General features: G+C 32.8%; 2 protein-coding genes across 3 annotated transcripts; one reads left to right on the plus strand and one right to left on the minus strand.

Annotated features, from left to right (window-relative positions):
* Nucleotides 1–6,769: 6,769 nt before the first annotated feature.
* On the minus strand, nt 6,770–7,965 carry LOC147569841 (protein TORNADO 2-like). The gene is made up of 2 exons (XM_086672389.1): nt 7,353–7,965; nt 6,770–7,110 (listed from the first exon to the last, which is right to left on the minus strand). The coding sequence occupies exons 1-2, from the start codon at nt 7,848–7,850 to the stop codon at nt 6,793–6,795; spliced, it is 816 nt and encodes a 271-aa protein (XP_086528515.1). The 5' UTR covers nt 7,851–7,965; the 3' UTR covers nt 6,770–6,792.
* A 5,888-nt stretch (nt 7,966–13,853) lies between these two features.
* LOC147569842 (RNA-binding (RRM/RBD/RNP motifs) family protein) lies at nt 13,854–16,443 on the plus strand. Of its 2 annotated transcripts, XM_086656356.1 has the most exons (5): nt 13,854–13,896; nt 14,398–14,853; nt 14,955–15,053; nt 15,658–15,948; nt 16,156–16,443. In XM_086656356.1, exons 2-5 carry the CDS (start codon nt 14,512–14,514, stop codon nt 16,279–16,281), a joined length of 858 nt encoding a protein of 285 aa, XP_086512482.1. In that variant the 5' UTR covers nt 13,854–13,896; nt 14,398–14,511; the 3' UTR covers nt 16,282–16,443. The 2 variants fall into 2 exon arrangements, with proteins under 2 accessions (XP_086512482.1, XP_086512483.1); XM_086656357.1 differs by lacking the exon at nt 13,854–13,896 and having other exon boundaries at nt 14,398–14,838.
* Nucleotides 16,444–20,825: the final 4,382 nt, after the last annotated feature.

A 20,825-nucleotide genomic window follows, 5' to 3' on the forward strand; every position in this document is an offset into this window, starting at 1 on the left:
AGAATTTTGAAATTTTGGTTGGATTTGTGTCACTGCCTGAATTGGTCGAAAAACAATCCACGTTGTTCATATTTTAATGGAAGTTTGAAATAAAAGTCCAAAATCTAAAATGTTTTATATCACGCAACTCTGTGATAAAAAAAATTCACCAGAACCACCACCCCAAACCAATACCACCGACCACAACTTTACATAGGAAAACACCACCACTAACCACAAGAGATATTCTCATACTGTCAATCAGGGGCGGCCCTAGGTCGTGGTAGGCCTAAAGCGAACTCTGAAATTAGGGCCTTTAAAGAATTTTAAAAAAAATTATATAATTTTGTTACCTTATTCCTAACATTAAGGTGTACTTACTTTTAGGTTATATTGTTTGGATGTATAAACAAAGTTTTTGTAGAAAATTTTGAACAACTTAAAAACAATGTTTTGTTTAATAAAAATATAAATTTGGTGTCAAGTTTAATATGAAATCCATATTAATTTCAAATACTTGTAAAAATTATATATCTTACTTATCATCACTTTATTTCAAATTAAAAAAAGCGAGAGATCATTACATTACTTTAGTTTGATATCATGTTAATATCATGTGTACGATAAAATTAGGTTGAAAAGAACAAATATCCTTCGTAGAAAGTTAATTTTGTTAATATCATGTATACGATAAAATGTAATTGTCACCAAAAAAAGGTTCACATAAAATAACTACAAAATTTGTACAACTTTATTTGCAATTATGCAACGAATCACCATTGCAAATATTTTGATCACATAAAATGTTCAGAAATGATGCGCATGACAAAAACTTAAAATATGACTTGCCAACGTTGATATACATATAACAGATAAAGAAAATAGCATATATATACAACAAAAACTACTTACTAAAAGTAAAGTTCAATTTGTATTGATGATCAAGATTTTAACTAAAAAACGTGATCAAGAAAATTTATTAAAATAAGCAATTAAATTAGAGATTTATGAAATAAATGAGTTGATATAGAAAATGAGCAAAATTATGTTAGCAATAGGGATTGAACTCATGACCTTTTGGGTTTTGAATGAAAGCTTTACCAACTGAGCGAAGCATGCACAAAGTAAATTTCACCTTCAATTACTATATAGTCAAATCTCTTGGGGCCCTCGTTTTTTCATCCCTTGTTGGGGGCCCAAAGCCACCGCTTTGGTGGCTTTGGGCCTAGGCCGCCCTTGCTGTCAATCTACTGTTTTAGAGAGAGAGAGACGAAACTATCGTCGAACCTAGCAAGGGTTTACCTTTGCATATCTAGTATTAAAGAGATAGAATCACTGAAGAAAACGAAGTTAAACCCTTGCAGTTGATCTATTGTTAGAGAAAGAGAGCCACTGATAGGATCTTCCGTTATAGAGAGAGCCACTGAAAGAGACAAAGTTAAAAGCCTTGTCGTCCAACTATTGTTAGGGAGAGTGAGCGACTGAGAGCCAAAGCGCCACTAAGAAAGAGAGGCAAAGGGTTTACCTTTGCAAATATTGTTGGAGAGAGCAAAAACAACTGAAGAGGGAGAAAGATGGAACCTCGACGGATCTGACGAGGGTTAACTTCGTCGACCTACTGTTAAAGAAAGAGAAACTGAGAGAGAGAGATGGTTATAGAGAGATGGAAAGCGAGGGAAGGAGGAATTTAGGGTTTTTTTAGGGAGAATGAGCAAATAGAGTAGGGTTTTGTTTGTCAAAAGTATCATATAGGAGTATAAATGTCAAAATTTCAATTTAGACCTAATAATTCAGCCAATTCAGAATCAACCAATTCAGTTTACTCAATTCAAATTCCTGAGAGAAAAAACTTGTACCCATGCCAACATCTTCTTTCATTTCTTTTCTCCAATGTTTGTTACTCCAAAAAAATTAGATTAGATCTAAAAGAAAAGAAACGGAAAACTTAAACATTGAAAGCAAAACAAAAACTTAAACTTGTATAATGTCTAAAGTTGATTAATTGCATGATTCTATCCGGGGTATGTGGGGGATGGGCCAATATAAAAAATACAATGGGTTTAAATGCAAATTTAGTAAAGAATAGGTAACATGTCTATCTTTTGCCTCTCATTTTTTTTTTTCATACAAATATACAAATCCGTCACTAATGTGTTAATTGTTTAGTGAAAGTGTAGATATGTGTAAGAACAAGTTTTTTTCCCAACCAACACAAACTAAATTGCATGAAATTAATCAGTAAAATGCGAAGGTCGTTTACGTTTTGGTTAATGGAGTAAGATAATGGTGTCATGTAAAAATAATTTGTTTGGCGAATCTCAAAATTAATACTGTTATTGTTCAAAATGATATGTTCGGTGAATCTCCAAATTTATAAAATTTTGAGTTTTTGTGTTAATATTGTACTTATTGGAAATTTTGTCTTACTATTGTACTTATTATGCTATGAAGATCTATTTCTTGACCTTTCGCCATTTTCTTTTACAATATAGTGCCTCGAGCATTTGCAGCTTCAGGCTTTCATCCATGACGTCCAAAAAAATGGTCAAGAAATGTCGACATCTATTCATCAATAAGAGTCAAAAGCGTTTGGGTAACTATTGGACCTCTATTTTAAGTTCGGCTTTCATATCGGTCAAACAATCAAATATGACGTCCAAAACAATTATTCAAAGAGAGAGAGGAAAAGGTGATGGGAGAAAAACTATAGGTTAAAATTAGAAAAAATAAATTGATGAGTTAGAGAAAAATAATTTCAGACAGTTGGACAAATATAAAAATTAAAGTATTTTAGTGAATCACATATTGGAGATCAAATTTGAATTAACCTAGTAACACTTCTTCACCCAAAATTGTAAATCTTGATTTAGATGCACCTTAACATGTCTATTTGTGAAACTATCTCTAACTCTCCATGAACATGTGCAGGACAAGAATTTTCATGTCGGACAATATAATATCCAAAATTTATACATATTGTCAATTAATTCTAAAAGAGAATCTCTATCGACTTAATAACCTCGTTATCTCAAATATAAAGTCGGAGTGTCGGAAATGGTAGAATAAGTGGTGGTGGTGGGGGTTGAAGTACAGAAGAAACTCTTAAGGTGGAGAAATGTGTGGATTTCACTCATCAACTTGTTGGTTTCTTTGTGCAACCCAAGTGCACCAATTAGCTTTATATGTAGGTATATGTATATTGTTGTATACTATACTTTTTCCAAGCATTTCATCCTCTTTCTCAAGTTGTATAGTTAAAATATCTCTTTTTCTCTCTCTAGTACTACTCAAATATGTTCTCAATGAATAACCCATACTTTATTCAACATCTTTATTTCTCTGGACTCTTGTTTCTTATTGCTTTGTCCACTTGTTAAGTATGTGAAAGTAATCCTAGCCTTATACTCTTTTATTCGACCAATAATCACCCAAGTGGCCATTTAGTTTTGGCTTAATGAGTTACGGGTCCCATATTGAAGAGAATTACATAAGCCATTATGTCATTTTGTTACTAACCCTTATCTGATGAAGCAAACTCTTCCTCCATTTCGTGCCCACAATGCTTGTATATGACACACATACCTTTCCCACTCCTTTCCTTTCCACACTCCAAACCCATTGAATCATTGATCTTATTGATTGGTTAATATTACGTCAGGGTACAACGTCAGCTTGGCTTGTTCGTATCTAAAGTTCTCTTCAATAATTAGTTGAGGTTCGAAGAGAGTAGTTGTGGTACCAATGATAGTATTGACAACTTCTTTTACTAGGGTTGGTCATTTTCTGATCACAGGATATAAATTATTTTCAACAAAAAAAACGACAATAGATATGAGTATATAATAAGGTAAGAGATTGATAGAAGAAGAAAACATATATAGAAGAAGGAATCCTAATCTAAAATATTTCTTATGGTTAATAATTTCATGAGCCGTGCTAATGTGTAAGCACTTTCAACAAAAAAAAAGATGGTTAGAAGCATGAAAACTTGTCAAATGCTAAATAAGTTTTTTTTTTGTTGACTTGCTATGAGTATCTAGACACCAAATACAATATTTAAGCCTAACCATTCAAATATTTAGATTATATATTTAATTGTTATGCAAATATTTGATATCCAATTTCTAAAGCAAGATACTCCAAATTATATTTGATTCGCGAAACATTTATGGGAATCTTGTTCTATTCTAATGCATAGGATATCTTTGAGGATAGAAAGTAGTGAATTTTAATAGAAATAAAATGAAAATTTAAACCAATATTTCCCTTAGGTTTTGCTTATTGATAATTGAAGCTTGAATTTAATTCAACCTATTTAAAACCCTACTTATCCATAATGATAAGAAAAATGTAGTTTAGATAGGTAGGGCTTAGACATATAGTAATGGCTTCTTAGCATTTTCTTTTTTGGTTTATCGGTTCTTGATGGGAATGGATATGGGTTGAAGATATTTACAAAGATAAAGAGATAAGGAAGAGTTTTGGCTGCTAAACCCAAGTTGTGGGGAGATATTATAAATAAATATCAAATTTTTAGTTGTTGAAGTGTCACCAACTTTTTGTAGGTCACCATTTTGTCTTTTAACAAAACTAGGGTATATCCCGTGCCCTAGGTCACGGACAGTTGTACCAATCAAATGTAACGGAATTTTATTGTTATATTCTAGATAGCCTCATTTTTTGTATTATTTTTTTTTTGTTTCATTTATCTTAAATTAGTTATTATTTTATTGAGAGAGCGAGATTTTAATTTTTTTTTTAACTCTTGAAAATTATTTTATTTATTTTTTTCTTAAATTAGATATTTTATTTCTAAGAAAGATACGGTTATTATTTTTTAAATAGGTAACTTTATCTCTACGAAGGACTATATTTTAAATTTTGAGAAGGGCTTCTAGACAATATCTTTTATTAAGAAAGGGTGTTTGTCCCAGTCAGCGTTTTCCCTTCTGTTTTATTAAGAAAGGGTATATCCGGTGCCCTAGGGCACGGACACTTGTATCAATCAAATGTTACGAAATTTATTTTACATTTTATTGCGAGAGAAATTTTTTTATTATTTATTATTTTTTTGTATTATTTTTTTGTTTCTTTTCTCTTAAATTAGTTATTATTTTATTAAGAGAGAGAGAGAGAGAGAGAGAGAGAGAGAGATTTTAATTTCTCTTTTTAACCCTTGAAATTTATTTTGTTTCTTTTTTTTCTAAAATTAGTTATTTTATTTCTAAGAAGGAAAGGATTATTGTTTTTTAAATAGGTAACTTTATTTCTACGAAGGACTATATTTTAAATTTTGAGAAGGGCTTCTAGACAATATGCTCTATTAAATAAGGATGTTTGTCCCAGTCATTGTTTTCCCTTCTGTTTTATTATATAGATAATGATAATTTTAGTAAGGAACTTCAAGAGTCGTCTAAAATCTTAATGTTACATTTTCTGTTTGGGCCGAAAAGTTATGTGCTTTATAAATTCTAGAGAGGTTTGATGGGCTAAGACATTACATGGCCCAAGTAAATCAGGGAATTCTAAAGCAACTCATAATCCAGCTGTAGGCACCTCCAAACATTTCCGACGGGCCTTCGAGGTACCCAAGCGAGACAGACGCCTAACACTAGACGGAGCACAGACTGTGCAAATCAACAAACTTAACACGGTTACCACGGTAAGACCAGGGCCAAAGTCACCATGGTAAGGACCAGGGCCAAACTTTGGCCCTGTTAATTAACCGTTTGGACTTCATATCTGCCTGAATACACAGTTTATCAAGAAAAAAAAGTTCTACAAGCGCTGTTAATTTTCTTTTTTTCTGAAGATAACCTTTCATTAAATAATAAGTTTTACAAGGGTTCAAAGAAAATTAGAACGTTAAAATAAGGACTACAATGTAAACAAAGTTAACTGCAATTGACTTTTTTGGTATTTTGGTACGAATAGGGACTTAGGGAGAAGTTGCTAATGTGTGGGCTACATGATTGCTTTCATGGTGGCAACACTTTAATTTCGCACTTGTGATTGACTGCCGTCGGATAATAATCCAACTAGCGTCTGTGAGTCACTTTCCATTATAAAATCCAGTAACCCTAAAGAGTTTGCTAACTCAAAACTTAAACGAAAGGGTTGAAGCTCACTGTGAATTGCCCTTAATTATTGCTAAAGGCGTATCCCGCACGAGTCACCCAAGAGTTTGGCAGTAGGGGATATATTTAGCAAGACTAAGGGTGCCTATATAATTCCTTCTCTATAAGCTCCACCAGAATTGCCAGCCCCACTTCGGTTTGGGCCTGAACTTAATGATTATGGTGTGCCCACAAAATTCTCTTGTTCATGTGTGGGAAAGGTCTGGAATAAAGACTAGAACCATTGAAAATTATAGTGAAAACTAAGCCATTCCAAAACCAAGTTACAATTTTTGATTTTATGTCTAGGAAATAAGGTATAGATATAGATCCCTAGAGTGACAAGATTTGGGATCTGACTTTTCATCATAAGCGTCGCATTTAAATAAAAAACATAAGTAAAAACTTTACCACTATGGATACAAATGTATCAAAAATTCTTATTTTACATGTTCTTTGAGATTCTTTATGTTTTCTTTAGTGATTGTCTAATTAACTTTAGGTGCTCCTCCAATTACGATCACTTTTATAGGAAAATAACTATAATCAAACCCCACAAAATGGTGAAAAGTAGAATCAATTAAGTAATTAACCTAAAATATAGTTATTAAATCAACAAAACATAACTTCCTTCTCTTCAACCCAAACCCCTAATTACCCGAAAAAAAAAAAAAAAAAAAAAAAAATTTGGTAGGTTTTATGTATAACCTTCACCTTGCTTGTACTTGCGAAACAAATCTTCTGTTTTAGCATTTCTAAATGCACAACATCCCACTAAATAAACAATAATTAGGGCAATAAGAGTGATTAACAAGATTAAATCAACTTTCCTCCATTCCGACTTGAGATTAGCCAGTAATCCTGCTTTGCACGAGTCACATCCATAACAAAGTTGTGTTTGTTCGTTGCTCCAATGTACGCAATCCATATCATCTCCAATGTTAATCGGACTAATCCAGTAAGTTGGATTAACAAACGTGAACCCACAAAGTGTAGGAGGCTTGCAACATCCCGACTAAATAAATAAATAAATAAATAAATAAATAAATAAATAAATAAAAATGACAATCATGGTATGAATAACATAACAAAAAAAAATGTCCCATAAGAAATAATCCTGGAAGATCTAGATTTACCCTAATGTTAGGTGTAATTGTAGCAAAAAAGGCGATAGAAAATCGTAACTCATTATGCTGTAATCTAAATTTATCAACTGAACTGCAAAATGATTAGAAAATAAATAAGAGATTGTAGTACCTGTAAGGGAGTAATATGTGAATTGAAGAAATCCTGGGCTGCTGGATAACTTTGATTCAATTCTGCACACATACTCGACGAGCTAAGGCAACTTCGAATTTGATCCCATTTGAAAGAACTTTGTACTCTTCTACGTAAAAAGCCCGAGTAATCTTCAAGACGATATTCATAATAAGATCTACTAGGAACAATATGACCTGACCCATTTACTGTGACCATATATATAAACACAACCAAACAAGCTAGAAGTATGATCATAACAAGCATAGCAACTATGTAAAATAAAAGAAGCTTAGGGATTCTCCAAAATCCACCAACAAAGCCTGTAATTCCAATAATCAAAATCAAAATGCCTAAGATTATGACAGGCCATTGTAAGATCTTAACACAAGAGTTATCCGGTTGAGTTGTGAGCCAAATTCCAGCACCGATAATTGGAATAGATAGTAGAGTAGCGATGAAATTGATTGCTCCGATAATGTTGTGGCTTAATGCCATTTTTTTTCTTGGAGATGTTAAGAATTTGGAGATTTAGAAAGAACTATTTGGTTGAGTAGTATTCAAGGGAAAGGGGAATAGAGTGTTGAAAATTTTGGTTTAGTGTAGTTTACTTTGTGACCTTTGTTCCTTGCTTTGGGTTTCAAAAAAGAAAAGATGCTAAAGTAATACTGTTAAGGGACCTAAAGATGATTTTTAACTTTTTTTTGTCTTATGAAAGGGTTTCCTTTTTTTTTTTGTTTACTTTTTTTTTCAACAAAAAAAAAAAAGAAAGGGTTACTTTTTTAAACCCATCATGAGAGTGGATTGTTTTTTTTCTAAAACATTCACGATCATGGCATGTAAGAAACAATTGGGCACAATTGGGCGCTCATGGATGCCCCGAACACATGCCAAAATAATAGAGTTTATTTTTAGTATTATTGCAACCGGTTTACACCCGCAACACCCGCTTAATGCTAGTTGTTTTTGATGCACCAACCAGATCTGATCTACATAACTTTTTGAAGTCGAAAGTGTTTAATTTGTTGAGACTTTTTTTTAAATAATTTAGTTGTGGTAGGCTGGTAGCACTTTTTGATAATAAGGTTACATATAATCAAGGCACAAATGATTTTTTTAGGGAGATTTTATAGGCCCCCTCATTTTTGTTAAAAGGCATAATTTAGCAAGTAAAATGGTTCATGGGGAGGTCTTTTAACAAAATTGGGGAGGCCTTATAAAACTTCCCTTTTTTTTATCATTTGGCAAGTGTTAAAGGCACACATGATATTTTTGAACGACACAAAGGGGTTGTAAAAATAGCACACATAATTAAAGACACAAACTAAATTCCACTGTTTACAATGACACATTCATTACTTGAGCACATACTCTTAACTAAATAGTGAAGTGGAGAGTTTAGTAGAGAGATGAGATGGTGGTGATGAACTGCTCGAACATCTTTCCTCCTTTTACGCTTTTATTATCATGTGGACTTCACAAAGACCTAGCCAATGTGTGCCATTTGTAAAACAAGTTTTTAACACTTAAATGTAAATTATGAGTTTAAAGTACACACTATTGATTTTTTTTTTTTACCTTAGTGAAAGACTTTATGTTAATTCCTACATCACTTCCAAACTATATACTACACCAAATGCAACACAAAAGTTTTTCAAACTCTCTCCAAGGGTAGTTAAATCTAGATGAACAAAGAATTATGTCCTAACTTTGTGAAAAGAAATTTGAGTATGAATATAATGATCTGACAAGGGCCATTTTATCACATAGAAGGGGTAGGTAAATTTAGTACAAAAAATAATAAAAAACCTAACTTTGGTAGTGAATCTTGAGTTTGATATCATCTTTCTTCAACCACCATTTGATCATTTAAGATATTTAGGTCGCAAACCTTTTAATCAGTTTTCTCCGACGCCTTATAGCTTGTAACTACAACAAAAAGGCAAATGGAAAATGTGAGATAACAAACCTAAATTATCATAGTTTGAATATTTATAAAGGAAAATAGAAATGCCTATTTATAAACAATGTTATGTAAACATTAAGAGTAGAATGCAATATAGTGTTCTAGAAAAGTCCGTAAAATCAGTCCAACTCCATTTATTATACATTAGGATGTTCCACACTATTATATAGCATTCTGGAAATGTCTAGATATTCATAGTTGCTCATTCGTTCATTATTTATTTTTGTTGAAATAGCTCATTCATTAATGAAGAGGTGATTTTTGTCATTCATTCACCTTAAAATGTACACACATATTTGGAATTCAAATTCTGGTTATGCACAATTCAGTGGTTTCTTCCTTTTAACATAGAAAAAAAGAGTTTCGGGGTCTTGCTCCTACAGCAGTAGACCTACTCTAAAAATTTTGAGGCCACAAGTTCGATTTTTTTAAGGTGTACGAGTGTCATTAAAATATTTTCACGACAATTATGAACGCTATATCACATCCTTATGATAAATACAAGCTAGTTAATGCATAATTGTCTATTGTATTTACGTAATTTTGTTGTTAAAAGAACACAAACTAAAAGTAGCATATCATGAACTACATTTTTTGTGTTTTAAAGAAAGAAGAAATTTGAAGCTTTGCAAAAGAAATTCGAAGCTTCCAAATTTATTGAGTCCAATGTTCGGGCTGAGCCCGACATGCAGGACTCTACCCTAATTTAACATAACGATCCCCGCTCCACCTGATCCGATACAATTTCAACCGAAACGTGGGAAGCCTGGGTTGAAGGTAGGATTGTCCCGGTTTGATAAGCACTCCTAAGATCAAAAGTTTCTCTGGTGGACACTTTTGTGTACACTAACCATTTTTACATCACGTTCACGTTCAAGTTGACTTGGTCAATTTGCTTTGATCGATCACAAAATTTCACTGCACTCACCACCGAGTTAATATTGTTTGAGTGGATGGAAAAACACTCTCAAAAGTCAAAATCTTCCACGGCTCACAAAACCTAGGAGTTCATTAATTCTTCAATGAAACATACACACTACCTCATTAATTCTTCTATTTAGCACCACACTAAACACTATCCCATCACTTCAATTTTTTTGTCAGAAGGAAACATTGTGAAATCAAATAAAGTAATTATCTTCTTTTAGGTGTCGTTTGGCAACCAAAAGTAGAAGTACTTTTGCTTGTAGTAGAAGTTCTTTTGCTTTAAAAAAGTAAAAAAATTTTAAAAGTATATTTGGCAAAAATGTTACTTATAAGTAAAAAAGTAAAAAAGTTAGTTTGGTAACTCAATTTACTTTTGATAATTTTTTTTTTCTTTCTCATAGAAATACTTGATTTTAATTTGAATTTATTTATGATTTTCACGATTACTCTTGTATACGAAGTAGTGGTGATATTGGTAGTAGTGGTGGTGCCATGATGGTATGGTTATGGGGTGTGATGGTGGTTGATGTTTGATGGTAGTGGTGGTAGAGAGTTATGATGGTGGCAGCGATGGTGGTGGAGGTATGATGGTGACGATGGTGGTGGAAGTATGGCGGTGGTGGAAGTACGGTGGTGGTGATGGTGGAAATACGTTGGTGGTGGTGGATAAGGTATGTGAGTGATAGTGACGGAGTTTATGATGGTGGTGGTATGGTGATGGTGGTAAAGGTGGTGGATAAGATATGTAGGTGGTAATGGTGGAGGTATGGTGGTAATGATGGAGGTACCGTGGTGGTGAAGGTACCGTGGTGGCGGTGAAGGTACGGTGGTGGTGGCGGTGGCGGTGAAGGTGCGGTGGTGGTGGTGGCGGAACGGTGGTGGTGATGAAGGTACGATAATGGTAGTGGTGGTGGAGCTACGAGGTGGTTGTTGCCGAGGTGTGGTGGTGTGTGGTGGTGTGTGGTGGTGGTGGTGGTGGTGGTACAAAGGTGGTGCTGGTGGTACAAAGGTGGTGGTGGTAGTTGAGGTAGGGTGGTGGGGGAGGTGCAATGCTTGTTGTGGTGGTGGCGAGGGTTGGTATGGTAGAAGTTTAGTTGTGGTAGTGAAGTGGAGATGGACAAGAAAAATTCATGCATGACTAAAAATAAAGTTACTTTACTTTGAAGTCAAAAGCTAAAAATTTTAACTTCAAGAGAAAGTCGAATTTTAACTTAAATGAAGTCGATAATTTTTGCGTACCAAACTAACTTTTTGACTTTTCTACTTAAATAAGCAAAAAAGTAACTTATTTTAGTGTTGCCAAACGACACCTTAATATCCTATTCAATTATTAATTTTTTTTTTTTTGGTAGTTTAACAGTGAAAATTATGAAAATGACAGAAACTTCACATTCTTATTTGATCCAAATAAAACTATAAAAACTGAAGAATCACCCTCTAAAAAAAGTATAGAAACATCCCATAAATCTTCATTTGAAGTTTTTTCCTTCAATGAAAATTGTATTATTCGTGAAAACAAAAAACTTTATAAATGTAGCCAAGCGAACGTACCAACCCGACAAATTACATTATAGGTCGACATGATGCTCTCAATATGTAAGGAAATATATCAGTTTTATTTTACCGAAAATAAATTTATCAAAATTCTCTTCAAATATTTCTCTTTGTTATCTGCCGCTAGAATCCTACCGAAGCCTTATGTTATACATCATTTTCATCTTTAGCGACAATTTGAGTATAACAACGATTTCATCTGGCTGACTGAAACTTATCAAAATCTTCTTCGAATCCAGACATTTGAGAATCCTGAAATGTCCGAAGCATTCAAATTCAGACATTTGAAAATCCCGAAATGTCTGAGGCATTCAGATCTAGACATTTATAAATCCCCGAATGTCAATGTCATTCAATTATAGACAAAATGTCCGCGAACTTTGGTAGACTTCATAGTTTGATGGATTTTGTGAAGGATTTGGGACAAATTTGGAGGCCAAGATGTCTTTAAAAAAACAAGAGACATTTGAAGTCCATCATGTGATCAAACAACAATAATAATATTAAAATAATAAATGACCACCAAATGTCCATCAATGTCCACAAATATTTACAGGTGTCTACGAAAGTCGAAACATATATTTTTGAAATGTTAGTATAAATATATTATTTCATGTGATTAAACAATAATAATATTAATATAATAAATGTCTACCAAATGTCCATCAATGTCTACAAATATTCACAGACGTCTACGAAAGTCGAAAAATATATTTTGAAATGTTAGTATAAATATATTATTTCATGTGATTAAACAATAATAATACTATTAAAATAATAAATGTCTACCAAATGTCCATCAATGTCCACAAATATTCACAGATGTCTACGAAAGTCGAAAAATATATTTTTTAAATGTTAGTATAAATATATTATTTCATGTGATTAAACAATAATAATACTATTAAATAATAAATGTCTACCAAATGTCCATCAATGTCCACAAATATTTACAGATGTCTACGAAAGTCGAAAAATATATATTTGAAATGTTAGTATAAATATATTATTTCATGTGATTAAACAATAATAATACCATTAAAATAATAAATGTCTACCAAATGTCCATCAATGTCCACAAATATTCACAGATGTCTACGAAAGTCGAAAAATATATATTTTAAATGTTAGTATAAATATATTATTTCATGTGATGAAACAATAATAATAATATTAAAATAATAAATTTCCACCAATGACCACAAATATTCACAGATGTCTACGAAAGTCGAAAAATATATTTTTAATTAGTACAAATATAATATGCTTTACACATTTTGTCAACGGACTCAAGATCTTGAAATGTCCCCAGGACATTTTGTGTATGGATCAAATGCCTTGAAATGTCTGTAAAGACATTTTGTATACAAACTCAATGTCTTGAAAATGTCTATGAAGACATGTTGTCTATAATAAGTCATGTGAAATGTCTACGAGACAATTTGTCTATAAAAGTTTGTAAAAGTTCCAATCCACTACCCCCTAAGTATGTATATAGTTTCATTTTTTTTTGTTAAGGATGATATAGTTTAATCTTACCAGACCAAAAATGGTCAAGACATTTGACCAACATACGTGTATAAAAAAGTGAGTACGTTAGGTATAAAAAAAAAGTTTAAGTATGAGTGTAAGAGCATCTCCAATGCAAGACTCAATCTTAAAATCTTAAGTACCACCTAGGAGTTTAGAGTTTTTTTTGAGAAAAAACCTCTCCAATGCAAAACTCAATTGAGATCTTAAGATGATGTGGAAGCATTAAGTTTTAAGATGTCTCAACTAAAAACTCTATTTTTGAGATCTCTTTTGAGAGTCTTAAGTGTCCTAGTCATCAAATTTAATTTTTGGACCAATAGAAAGCCTTTCTTTCTCAACCACTTTTTCCTATTAAATGTATGTGTGACATGTGTATCTATTAGAGTTTTTTAGAGTGTTGCATTGGAGAAGGACTTGAATTAGAGAGACTCAAGTTAGCCACATAAGAAAGAGAATCTCAATTGAGACTCAACACATAAGCCAAATAGAGTTTTTTTTTAAGTTTTGCATTGGAGATGCTCTAACATTTCCCTTGCTTGGTTTCTCCTTATCCAAGTTTACAAGGTTATTTTCATCAAAAAAAAAAGTTTACAAGGTTATTTTAGTCGTTCATAGGAAATTTTAATTAGTACAAATATAATATGCATTACACATTTTGTCAACGGACTCAAGATCTTGAAATGTCCTCAGGACATTTTGTATATGGATCAAATGCCTTGAAATGTCTGTAAAGACATTTTGTATACAAACTCAATGTCTTGAAAATGTCTATGAAGACATGTTGTCTATAATAAGTCATGTGAAATGTCTACGAGACAATTTGTCTATAAAAGTTTGTAAAAGTTCCAATCCACTACCCCCTAAGTATGTATATAGTTTCATTTTTTTTTGTTAAGGATGATATAGTTTAATCTTACCAGACCAAAAATGGTCAAGACATTTGACCAACATACGTGTATATAGTTTTTTTTTTTTTTTTTTTTGTTAAGGATGATATAGTTTCTCCTTATCCAAGTTTACAAGGTTATTACTTCAACAAAAAAAAAGAAAAAAAAAGTTTACAAGGTTATTTTCATCAAAAAAAAAAAAAAAAGTTTACAGGGTTATTTTAGTCGTTCATAGGAAATTTTAATTGGGAGGAAGAGGAATCCAACCTCTTTTCTCGGGCTTCTTACTCCAATGGCTTCAATAGCCTTTCTCTCCTTAATCTCTTCTTCTCCATCTTCATTAAAGCCTCATTGCTTCTTCAACAAACCCTTTCTCTCTCTAAATTTTCAAACTTCCCTTTCTACTCCCAAATTCTCTTTTAAATTATTTCCCAACTCACCTCTCACTCCTTGTAACAAAAAATTCAGGTCTCAATTATACTCAACAGTTGAGGAAATCACAGTAGAACAAACCCAAGAAAGTCAAGAAGATGAAAACAAGAAGAAGCTTTATGTTGTTAATATGCCATGGACTTTCTCTGTTGCTGATATAAAGAATCTCTTTGGTGAATGTGGTACAGTTAAGGATGTCGAGGTTTGGGGTTTTTCTTCATTTTAGCTTCTTAATCTGATACTCTTTTTCAACTTTTGATTAGTTTACTGAAATGGGTTTTGTTAATCTTTTGTGGGTTTTAGATTATAAAGCAACAAGATGGAAGGAACAAGGGTTTTGCTTTCATTACCATGGCTTCTGGGGAAGAAGCTCGCTCTGTCATTGATAAATTTAATTCATATGTGAGTATTTTAGGTTCATTTTTCCGATTTCCCTTGTTTTTTACTCCATTTGTTTTCTGGGATGGGTTTGGAGCTCTAGGGATTTGCTTTTTTATGCCTATCAGGTGTTTGATAAAATGAGTTTGGGCTAAGTTTACAGGCTTAGGATTAATTTTCTTTCTTTGTTAGTTGTTGTTTGTGTCAAGATTCAAAATGGGTTTATTGTTGAAGTTTAGGATGAGAAGTTTCAATAACTCGTAGTGTTCTCAGTAACTATTTTAAGAATTTGTTCTAGTTTGATGTGATTCAGTTTGGTTTCTTCTCATTCATTACTCAAACCCAGTTCGAAAATTTTACTTTTAGCTGAAGAACACTCTAATGGAAGTGCCTTAGTCCTAAAAATGGAATTTAGCTTATTAGGACAATCTTATTATATAGATAAGAAGCGGCTTCCTATTTGTTTGCGCATAAATGGAAAGATAGAAGTTATATGAAAACAAATCTCTTTTGTCAGTCCTTACCCTATTTTAAGCCTCGGTTGTCACATAGCTCAATGAGTGGAAAGGGTCTATTTCATCTTATTCCTATGGAGTTTCTTTTTCTTACTACGATTTTGATCGTGCAGGATGTTTCAGGAAGAACTATAAGAATCGAGTTTGCGAAAAGATTGAAGAAGCCTTCTCCTCCCACTCCGCTTGGTGCACCTCCTAGAGAGACACGTCATAAGCTTTACGTGTCGAATCTTGCTTGGAAAACTAGGTCTACCCATCTCAGAGAACTCTTCTCTACCTGTTCAAATCCAGTTTCAGCTAGAGTGGTTTTTGATAGCCCTACTGGAAGATCATCTGGATATGGTTTTGTTTCATTTGCCACAAAGGAAGAAGCTGAAGCTGCTTTATCTGCATTGGACGGAAAGGTATTAAAAATTCAAGATATTGATAGTGTTCATTCCATTTTGCTCTAATTTTCCATTTGACAAACCCAAATAGCTAAAAATCAGAACAGTCATAACAAAACTAACTTATTAATGGGGTCAACTTTCGAGTTATCTAAGGACCATGACTAAACTAGAATCGACACATTACTCCAAAGATAATGTATAATATTGGAAATGTTGGTGCAGGAATTGATGGGTCGATCTGTTCGATTAAAATTGAGTGAAAAGAATGTTGATGAATCTGAAAGTATCGAAGCTGAGAAAGACAATGTGGAAAAACAACCAGAAGAGGAGGCAGAGACTACCACATGAAAACCAGAGTCACCTGACAAGTGATGACCTGTAAATGAACTGATAAGGTCTTGCTTATCAGAATCGACAAAATTGCAAAGTAAGTGTGAGAATGTAGCTAAAATTAGTTGTTTAACGACCCTTCTACAAAGAGATTTTCATCAATTAATTTCACTTTTTACATGTGTTTCTTATTTTATATTTACTTTTACATATCTCATGTTTTTCATTTTTCGAGTTAATATATTATTTCCTTGCTTAGACATCAGAACTAGATTACTCCGAAAACTAATCTCAAAATTATAATTTGTTGCCGAATTTTATGTTTATTTGACATTGTAAAAAATAAAATAATCATTCAACAGTCGCTTTATCCTAAACTATCAAGATATTTGGAGATAGATTATTCAACCGCCGTTTTATCATAAAGAGTTAATTCCTATATGGCCCCCTACTTTGTGACCAGCTTCCTTTATGGCCCCTTTTTTTTCGTAAATTCAAATATGACCCCCTATTTTCATGGAAATGTCCTAACTACCCTTCCTTTAAATCTTTTTTCAAAATAAAATAAAAAAAAACAAACATAATTCCACCTCACTTCCCTCTCCACCACTTATCTCTCTCCACCTCACCTCTCTTCCCAAATCATCTTTCTCTCTCTCCAACTCACCTCTCTCTCTCTCTCCACCTCACTCTATCTTCTCCGATGAAGGTCGTCGGCCGGAAAATTTCCCGGCCGGCGACCTTCAACCTAAAAAAAAAAAATTTTTTTTTTTTTTACTCTCATCTCCCTCTCTCTCTAAAAACTCCGGCGAAGGGAACCCCCTTCGCCGGAGTTTTTAGAGAGAGAGAGATGAGAGTAAAAAAAAAAATTTTTTTTTTTTTTTTTTTTAAGGTTGAAGGTCGCCGGCCGGGACCTTCATCGGAGAAGATAGAGTGAGGTGGAGAGAGAGAGAGGTGAGGTGGAGAGAGAAAAAGGTGAGTTGGAGAGAGAGAAAGATGATTTGGGAAGAGAGGTGAGATGGAGAGAGATAAGTGGTGGAGAGGGAAGTGAGGTGGAATTATGTTTGTTTTTTTTATTTTATTTTGAAAAAAGATTTAAAGGAAGGGTAGTTAGGACATTTCCATGAAAATAGGGGGCCATATTTGAATTTACGAAAAAAGGGGGCCATAAAGGAAGCTGGTCACAAAGTAGGGGGCCATATAGGAATTAACTCTGTCATAAATTATCAACATACATATTATCTTTTGTGATACAAGTCCATCTTTATGAAAATCCTATAAAATAAGTTTTGTTAAATGAATGGCATTCCCCACTCAAAATAAAAATGCAGTTTTCGTAAAACCTCTCTCCTTATCTATCCTCTGTGGAAGAACATAAGTTATAAGAGCATCTCCAATGCAAGACTCAATCTTAAAATCTTAAGTGCCACTTAGGACTTTAGAGTTTTTTTTTGAGAAAAAACCTCTCCAATGCAAAACTCAATTGAGATCTTAAGTTGATGTGGAAGCATTAAGTTTTAAGATGTCTCAACTAGAAACTCTATTTTTGAGATCTCTTTTGAGAGTCTTAAGTGTCCTAGTCATCAAATTTAATTTTTGAACCAATAGAAAGCTTTTCTTTCTCAACCACTTTTTCCTATTAAATGTATGTATGACATGTGTATCTATTAGAGTTTTTTAGAGTGTTACATTGGAGAAGGACTTGAATTAGAGACACTCAAGTTAGCCACATAGGAAAGAGAATCTCAATTGAGACTCAACACATAAGCCAAATAGAATTTTTTTTAAGTTTTGCATTGGAGATGCTCTAACCCTCTTAATCAGTTTTCTCGGACACCTTACAACTTGTTAGCTATGACAAAAAAGCAAAAGGAAAGTGTAAGATAACAAACCTAAATTATTATAGTTAGAATATCTCAAAAAGGAAAAACATTTGCCTACTTATAAAATGTTATATAAACATAGTACAATGAATTTCAAAACAAAAAATGTGAGTACAATGAAACATAGAGTTCCTGAAAATTCTTCAGAATTCGGTAAAACTAGTCCTATTCTATCAATGAAGTTCTCCACTATTTCATAGTATTCTAGAAATGTATAGATGTTCATTGTTGCCCATTGATTATTTCTTAATTTTGTTGAAAATGTTCATTCATTAATGAAGTAAATGATTTTTGTCATTCATTCCGGTTAGACGGATATATATTTTTTAAATTTTATACGTGCATATAGCCTTGATCAAACATTGCCCCCTGATCTTCATCTTATCTGGCGCATAAAGCCTTGATCAAACATTGACCCCTGATCTTCACTTTCTCTTAAAAAAATTGAGTGAAAAGGTCGCAGGCCACCTCTTAAAATAGGTTTTTTTTTTGACGTACCTCTAAACATTAATTAGTAATTGAGTTTATCAATTCAGTTTAGAAATTTTGTTAAAACTACTAAAGACATGTTTGACATATGATGGTAAAATCATAAATTACATGATATACAAACAAAATCAATCTTTATCCATCGTATCCCCAACCAAATTAAACAATAAAGTGAGGTGGAATAATTACTAGAAATCATATTAAAGAATAATTGCTCTTGGTAGTCACAATTATTCTCACGTCCTATTTTATAACAGGAAACGGGACAGAAGACTCATTTTTTTTTAAAACCTAATATTTGTATTTTATCAGTTAAAAAGCTAACATTTATATTTTTGGTGAAACTGAATATTTATATTTTTTTTAATTAAAAATTCAATATTTTTTTACAAACGAGTTGTTATAAACTATTTATATTTTGTTTATCTGAAAACTCAATATCTTTTTACAAACTAGTTATAATAAACTTCATGCAAGTACGCAAACATTTCCTCAACAACAACAAAAAAAAGTAAGCAAACATTTTATCATTTGCAAGTTGTTGCAAATTTCATGCAAATTGTTGTACATTACGAGAATAACTAGGGAAACGAAGACTAAAAAAAATTAGTTATTGTTTTTCACGAAATTAGAAACTTATATAGCATTTTTTACCAAATTTTCCGGGTAAAACTTTATTAGAACAAAATACATAAATTCAAACTCTTATTCTCCATGAAAGTGAGCTTGAAGCAAAAAAAATGAATGCAACTGAGATGTTATAAAGGGGAAGGAAGATAAAGGAAAATGATAGAAACTTTTTCCCATTGTAAAGAAAGTTGGGTTTTCAGGCTGAGTAACAAAATTTCGGTCACCTACAAGAAAGAAATAAAATCTAGAAATATGATTTTTGAAACCACATCGAACGCTAAAGAGGATGAACGTATATAGAGGATTAAAACGAGTATTTAGGATAAAATAGTATGCCCAGAGATTTGTAATGAAATATAGAGATCTAAGATTTGAACTTGATATGGAGCTTCAAAATTTTTATGAATCTTTTTTCGTGGTGGTACTAAAGTTCTATTTGGGCCCATATTTTAGACCCAATATAAAAAACATAGGGTAATTTTGTACACAATGCCTAAAGTTGTTAAAAGACTTCGTCAAATTAAGTTGAGTAAATTTAGTCAGAAACAATACCATCCCTTCTTCTCATGCAAAGGTCGCCGGGGACGATTTCCGGCCGGCAACCTTAACTTAAAAAATAGATTCTCCCTTATTCATCCTTCTACTTCTCTTTACCCTCACATGTATTTTCGGCGAAAGGGAGGAGCCCCTTCTCTGAAAACAAGGGTGAGAGAGAGAGTAAAGAGAAGAAGAAAGAATAAGAGAGAGAATATTTTTTTTTAAAGTTAAGGTCGTCGGTCAGAAGTCGTCTTCGGGTGGCCTGCGACCTTTGCCGGAGAAGAAGGGATGACATTGCTTCTAACTAAATTTAGTCAATTTGATTTGTCCAAGTTTTAGAGGCAAAATACATTACCTTTAACAACTTTGCGCATTGCCTATAAAGCTACCCTCAAACGAATGGGGTTACGGAAAGGGAAACTTCTCTTTGTCGGAGCTATGAGAGAGGGAGAAATCGTGAAATAAAGAGATATCGAGCGAGCGAGAGAGAGAAAACCACCTAGAGAGAGAAACAGTGAGAAATAAAGAGAGACGGAGCAAGAAAAAGAGGGGGGGGGGGGGAGAGGGAAGAGACCGAGAGAGGGCTACAGTGAGTAAGAGAAGTAAAGAGGAGAAAGAAGAGGAGACACTGGTGGTGGGAAATTGTGGTAGTAAAGGTGATAGAGAAGAAGAAGACTATGGACAATGTTTGATAAAGTTAATTTTTAGGTTAAAACGAATATGCTCCAAAAAGTGTACAAAAAAACATGGATTCTCTAAAAAAAAAAAAAAAAAAAAGTTATTCTCTGCAGATTATTCTTTATGCCCCACAGGTGCGGTCTTTTAAAATAGTCCACATTCACAATATACCGAAGAAAGAAAAATTCAGGTATCAAAGAGCAGTTATTTCTTCCTAGAATCTCTCCCCCTAATTCTTTCTCAAATCTTACTAAATCTGTTTCCAAGAAAAAAATTCAAAGGATCTCCCCAATATACAAAATCTATCTTTCAACATAAAAAACATATACAAAATCTAAAACCCAA

The sequence above is a fragment of the Eschscholzia californica genome, unplaced genomic scaffold (genome assembly GCF_041429995.1).
Source record: "Eschscholzia californica isolate CP2 unplaced genomic scaffold, dmEscCali1.0.p SCAF_1, whole genome shotgun sequence".
In the NCBI taxonomy this organism is placed as follows: domain Eukaryota; kingdom Viridiplantae; phylum Streptophyta; class Magnoliopsida; order Ranunculales; family Papaveraceae; genus Eschscholzia; species Eschscholzia californica.